The 6,562-nt window shown below is 39.1% G+C and overlaps 2 protein-coding genes across 2 annotated transcripts; both read right to left on the minus strand.

Moving 5' to 3' along the window:
- Window positions 1-328: 328 nt before the first annotated feature.
- LOC138902888 (uncharacterized) lies at window positions 329-769 on the minus strand. Its single transcript, XM_070190788.1, has one exon. It carries the CDS (start codon window positions 767-769, stop codon window positions 329-331), a length of 441 nt encoding a protein of 146 aa, XP_070046889.1.
- A 2,968-nt stretch (window positions 770-3,737) lies between these two features.
- LOC138902889 (uncharacterized) lies at window positions 3,738-6,185 on the minus strand. Its single transcript, XM_070190789.1, has 5 exons — window positions 5,664-6,185; window positions 5,152-5,562; window positions 4,596-4,754; window positions 4,103-4,212; window positions 3,738-3,993 (listed from the first exon to the last, which is right to left on the minus strand). The coding sequence occupies exons 1-5, from the start codon at window positions 6,183-6,185 to the stop codon at window positions 3,738-3,740; spliced, it is 1,458 nt and encodes a 485-aa protein (XP_070046890.1).
- Window positions 6,186-6,562: the final 377 nt, after the last annotated feature.

The raw sequence follows: 6,562 nt of genomic DNA on the forward strand, positions 1-6,562 counted from the left end.
CCGGCAAACTGAGGGGTGCACTAGTTGATGGCTTGGCTGGATACCTCGGGTACTGCTATCGCTGACCACCTCGAAACTCACTAAAAGGACCTGAAGATCTCGCTTTCTTACTCTGGCCCATATCATGCTCACGATCGGCCCTCTGCTTCTGCTTACGCTCCTCTATACCCTGAGCGTATGCCTGAATACGAGAAATAGATATGCCTGGCTGAAGTGAGACCGACATACAGTCCTTAAGCAGGTACGGCTCCAACCCCATCACAAACCGGTGAACCCGATCCTCCATCTTAGCTACAATAGTGGGAGAATACCTAGACAAAGAATCAAACTAAAGTTTGTACTCCCGAACACTCATATTACCCTGCTGAAGGGTCAAGAACCTATCAACTCTGGCCCGTCTAAGCTCTGGTGGCAAATAATGACGAAGAAAAGCCTCTGTAAACTCTTGCCATACTGTTGGAGGGGCATCCTCACCTCTGGAAAACTCCCAAGACTCGTACCAATTAACTGCAACATCCAGAAGTCTATAGGAAGAAAGCTCAACTGGCTCAGTCACAGTGGCCTTTATTACCCTCAAAGTTCTCTGCATCCTATCAATAAATACCTGAGGGTCCTCATTTGGATCTGCTCCAGTGAATACGGGAGGGTCCAAATTAATGAAATCGTGAACCCTCATACTGATGGCCCTATCTGCATGACCGATACCTACCTCCTGGCGTTGAGCCTGTGTGGCCACTAATCGAGTCAATAACTGAATAGCATCTCTCATCTCCAGACCCTGTGCATCTGGCTGAGGAACTGGGGGTACCGGGGCTGGCGCTGGAGCTAGTACCCCTCGAATCTCCTCCGGAGAGAGTAGGGTATGTGAAGTCTGAGATGAAGTCTTACTATGTGACTCTCCCCGAGCCCTAGTAACTCATAGCGCTAGACTTGTATTCTCATCATCCACAGACTTACCCTTCTGGGCAGTTGTAGCCTTCGTGGGCATCGCTGAAAACATAACATAACGTTAGGAAAATGAATTCTTATATCGCACGATCTAAGATACGAAGGAAGGGTAACATCCTATATATCTTGCAGCCTCTTGTTTATAAGTGTGGTGCACAACACACTCATAAACAAGACTCTACTAGACACGGTCTGTAGACAACCCTAGGATAGAACTGCTCTAATACCACTTTTGTCACGACCCAAACCGATGGACTTTGACTAGTACCCGAGTTCTACCTACCGAATACCCCTAAGCATATGTCTAAGATATAAACATGAAATAAGTGTAGGTCATGCATTACATCTGCCCCTAAACTGCTGAATTATGTTAATAACATATGTGAGGAGACATACTCAAAAGACATATATACATATACATGCGGAATACAGTAGGGCGAGCCAACAAGGCCACATACTATCCAACTATAGATAACTGTCTGCAGACCTCAGATAGAGTGTAAAACTGTATAAAGGATGAGACTAGGCTCCGTCATACCCTTATATGTATACAAAAGTATTGTACCAAAACTCAATAGCAGCTCCGGATCAAATGGAGCACACCAACTCTCGCTGAGCTAGGATCCTAAGGAGGGGGACCGTAAGCCTGTCTACCTGCTCCTGCGGGCATGAAACACAGGACCCCAGGCAATAAGGGCGTCAGTACGAATAATATATCAAGTATATAAGGCATAAAAATTAATCTATAAAAGGCATGAAAGAAACATGGAGTAAAGAACTCAACCTGTAAGTCTGAATAGCTCTGTGAATCATGAAAATATTTATAATGTCAAGCGTATGCGTATAAATGTCATATCATGCATAGGTATATGCGTGCATAACATCATCAAGCCCCTGAGGGCATCCCATCATATCATCTCAGCCTCTGTGGGCGAAAGCACAAATGTATACCAGTTGATTAGGTGGTGGTGCGTATATAACGACATAACCTTTCCCCCATACCCATATACATATACTATATGCATATATAACGTCATCTGGTCATGGGTCAAAATACATGTATAAATGAATGTAGTGCATAATGAAATAAGTCAATAAGATCTCTCGGAATGTCATGAGACCCATGGACAGATGATATGATAGTAGGACATATGGGGAATCAAGAACATAGGTAACCCTAGTACTTCTAGGAATAGAATCATTCGTGAAAGTGGCGTGCTTGATCGTTTCATTGTATCATATGGATCATGACAAAAGGAAAGAAGGAATAGCCTTAACATACATGTATGATCTCTTCCTTATTACTCAACCAATCTCAACACAATTTCTTGCATCTACAACAAGTGAAATGATATTGTCGTTAACATATAATGCCGTACCATCATATTTGGCTAGTCGTATGGCTTAAGAAAAATCGGGCAACAACTCCCCTATTTTTAATACATCCCAAAGACCACTAAGGGTCATCAACAACCCAACAACAACAAATATAACCAACAATAGCAATAACAACAATATAATCCAATATGAGTTTCTCTGATTATCTGAACAACCATATTGAGCGGCAAGCTCATTTTTACTCATAACAAGATATAAATTGAATCCAACTCTTATTCTATAAATTAGTTTACAACCTTCAAAACATCATACTTATATGTACTATATTATTTCTAGTTCAAAACATTGACAAAATGCCTTCCAAAACAGCCTCATACGTCTAGCACCTTAATTTTTATCGTCAATCACTTGTTTTCATCTTTTCTTCTTCAATCAACTTAATTGACACCTACAAAAGCTTAATAACAGCAGCCACAATATTATCAAAATATTTCTCACAATTTTCAGCCACCACAAACCATATATTTAGCCATAAAACAGTCCAACCAAAAAGACAACCATATCCCATGTTCTATCAAGTGCTATCTTATGGTTTTTCACTCAAACAACACAACCAATACAAGATTAACCTCACAATCAAGAAGATGTTATACATACCTCGGACAGTAGCTATAACTCGAAACCCTATCCCAATAGCTCACAATAGTCCTCAATCACACCACAACATCATAGAAGAATTCTTTTGTAGTCTTTAACACCTTTGATGATGATTTGAGTTGATTACCCTTGAGTTTGGTTCTTGGGATCTTGGGATATGTTAGGTAGGGCTTTGGAGAGCTTTTGGACAAAATTTGGGTAAGAAATGACCCGAAATGAGGCTGGAACATCTTTTAAAAGACGTAAGGTCGGTGGTCGTCTCAAGTGGGTCCCAACCGAGCTGCTTGCGCAATCTCGCAAAAACATGGATATCTCTCTACTCCGATGTCGTATCGATGAACGGTTTAATGCATTGGAAACTAGACTCGTACATCTAGAATTTGGTATATAATATGTCCCTAAAATACCCCATATAACATACAAAATATATTTCTCAAAAAGCTCTGTTACAAGGCAAAGCCTTAGTCGATTTTTTCGCAACTTTAATCCGATTTTTTCCAAACATTATATTTTTCTATCCAAACATCGTATATAGCAATATTATGACTTTAAACTCATTTAAATAATGATTAACAAGTTTCATATTCATTACGTCACCTTGGGACGCATAGTGGTATAACAAATACTCCCTAATCACTTCTGGGATCAAACTTACCTAGGGAGTCTTTACCATTATTATGCACAAAGCACTTACATCCAAATGCCCTAAGATGGGATATGTTTTGATTTCTCCCTTTAAGTAACTCATATGGAGTCTTCTCAACAAGATGTCTAGTCATACACCTATTTATGATTTAACATGCAATGTTCACAGCTTCTGCCCAGAAACTATGGGGAAGTTTACTAGAAAGAAGCATACTCCTAGCCATTTCTTCCAGTGTCCTATTCTTTATTTGAACTACTCCATTTTGTTGTGGAGTCCTAGGAGCAGAAAAATTACAATTTATGCCATGCTCATCACAAAATTCAGCAAATTTAGCATTCTCAAATTCAGTACCATGATCAGACCTAATTGATGCAAGCTGATTACCTAATTTTTTCTGATTTTTTCTAACAAAAGAAGTGAACATGTCAAATGCGTCATCTTTAGATGTTAAAAATAATGTCCAAGTAAACCTAGAATAATTATCAACAACCACCATCACATATCTCTTACCACCTCTGCTCAATATTCTCATTGGTCCATACAGATCCATATAGACCAGTTCCATCATCTTGGTGGTTCTTACCACTTTCTTGCTTTTGAAAGAGGATCTTACCTGCTTCCCCCTTGCACAAGCCTCACAAACTTTATCTTTCTTGAACTTAATGATAGGCAGCCCTACCACCAAGTTCTTGGAGACTAGTTTGTTGAGTTAATTTAGACTGGCTTGTCCAAGTCTCTTGTGCCAAAGGAGGGAATCATTAACCAACACACTTAAGCAAGTGAGTTCATTATTTGAAAGTGGGGACAGATCTACAACATATATGTTGTTCACTCATTTTCCATGCAAAACTATCTTGTCAATGGAAAGATTAATCACAAAGCATTTTGTAGAGGTGAATGCTACCATGTTATCTCTATCACACAATTATGATACACTTATTAGACTGTACTTTAGTCTATCTATCAAGTAGACATTCTCAATAGAGTGAGAATCAGTCTTACCTACCTTTCCAATACCAATGATCTCACATTTCTTCCCATTTCCAAAGGAGACATTACCTCCTTTAAGGTCCTCAAGTGAAAGGAATTGGTTCTTGCTTCTTGTCATGTGCTTTGAGCAGCCACTATCCATGTACCATATTTGGCTGCTCCCCTTCACTTGGACCTGCAAAAGGAAATCAGGGGTTAGTCTTAGGAACCCAAACTAGTTTGGGTCCCTTTCTATAGGCAAAAGGATGAATCAAATTCTTTTTAGCCCAACATGGTAGCCTATTCTTCCCTTGAACAAATTCTTTGTTCTTTTGACTTGCCTTTTTTTTTGCAGTGTATTCACTTTTATAGTGACCAGTTTTACCTCTGTGTGTGCAAATATTGTTCTCATAAAGTGTGAGGTACTTGCTTTTGGGATCCCACTTAGGTGTCAGGTTCCCAAAGCCAAGTCCTCTTCTGTTGATACTATGATGTTCTTGTATCCATGAAAGTTAATCAGAGGACCTGTTCCATTTACAAGTTCTGTCTAGCTCATGCTTGACTTTGCTTAGATCCTCCTTTAGGATTCTTACCTTCTCATCCCTTTTATACAACTCATCTTTTATTTTTCCTACATTTTCTTCTAGAGTGAGTTGTGTATGATCAACTATCTTTTTACCTGTTCCTAATTTCAGTTTTAGATTTTCATATCTAAGCTTTAGGACAGTTGAGTCAAGTGTATGAACCTGGTTCTTCAACACGGTATTTTCACTTACAGTTTCATTAACCCTAAGTTCCAGGTTTTTGCACTTAGCCTTCAAAATCACACATTCTTTAGACAACTGTTCCTTTTCATTATTTACATCCTCAGATTCATCAAGTAGTTCTATAAGTAACTCATATAACCTTTCTTTAGACAACAAATTAATCTTATCTTTGAGATAAATTACACTTACCTCAGTTTCTTCATCAGATTCTCCAATGGCCATAAGTGCTTGTTCATCCTCATCATCATCATCATCATCATCATCATCATCATCATCATCATCATCTGAGCTTTCTCCCCAAGCAGAGACCGTAGCCTTGGTTGATCCTTTATTGTTACTTTTCTTGGGTTGAACTTGTTCTTTCTTCCCGTTCCTTCGTTCAACTCTTTCCTTCTTCCATTCAATTTCTCATAAAGGATAGTTCTTGATGTGGTGATTAGTCTTTTCACACTTGTAGCAGCCATCATTGTTTGCTTCTCAGGAGCTTTTGACTTGCTATAGTTTTCACTTCTTGAAGGGCCTTTTCCTCTCCTTGGGTACTTCTTGAAGTCCTTGGTGATCATAGCCATTTCATCATCTTCTAGATCAGAACCTTCAGTGATTCTGAGTGCTAAGCTTCTTTCCTTCTTAGGTACATCCATTTTCATGCTTTGTCTCCTAAGTTCATAGGCAGTGAGATTTTCAATTAATTCATCCAGTGGGAGAGTGGCAATATTCTTTGATTCCTGAATGGCAGAGATTTTGCTCTCCCAAGTGATAGGCAAAACCCTAGTCAGTATCTTCTCGACTTTATCTTCTTCAGGAATAATCCTTCTAAGAGACTTTAGTTCATTTGTCAGTGTAGTGAACCTTGTGTACATCTCTTAAATGGTTTCTTCTTCATTCATAGCATAGTTCTTATATTGAGAATACAGTAGAGTTCCTCTGGATCTCTTCACTTGAGGTGTTCCTTCATGAGTCACTTAAAATGTGTCCCAAATTTTCTTAGTAATGGTACAGCTTTGGATTTGGTTGTACTCATCTGGACCAAGTCCACAAACAAGCAATTTGTTGGCTTTAGAATTCTTCTCTCATTTCTTCAAGTCCTCAAAAGTGCAATCCGCTCTTGTATTTGGCACCTATACTCATTCATCATTTATCTTCAAGGTAGCCAGTGGACCATCGGTGACAATGTCCCATAGCTCATAGTCTTCTCCTATAATGTGATCTCTCATCCTGTTTTTTCACCAAGAGTAGT

The sequence above is a fragment of the Nicotiana tomentosiformis genome, chromosome 12 (assembly GCF_000390325.3).
Source record: "Nicotiana tomentosiformis chromosome 12, ASM39032v3, whole genome shotgun sequence".
Classification (NCBI taxonomy): Eukaryota; Viridiplantae; Streptophyta; class Magnoliopsida; order Solanales; family Solanaceae; genus Nicotiana; species Nicotiana tomentosiformis.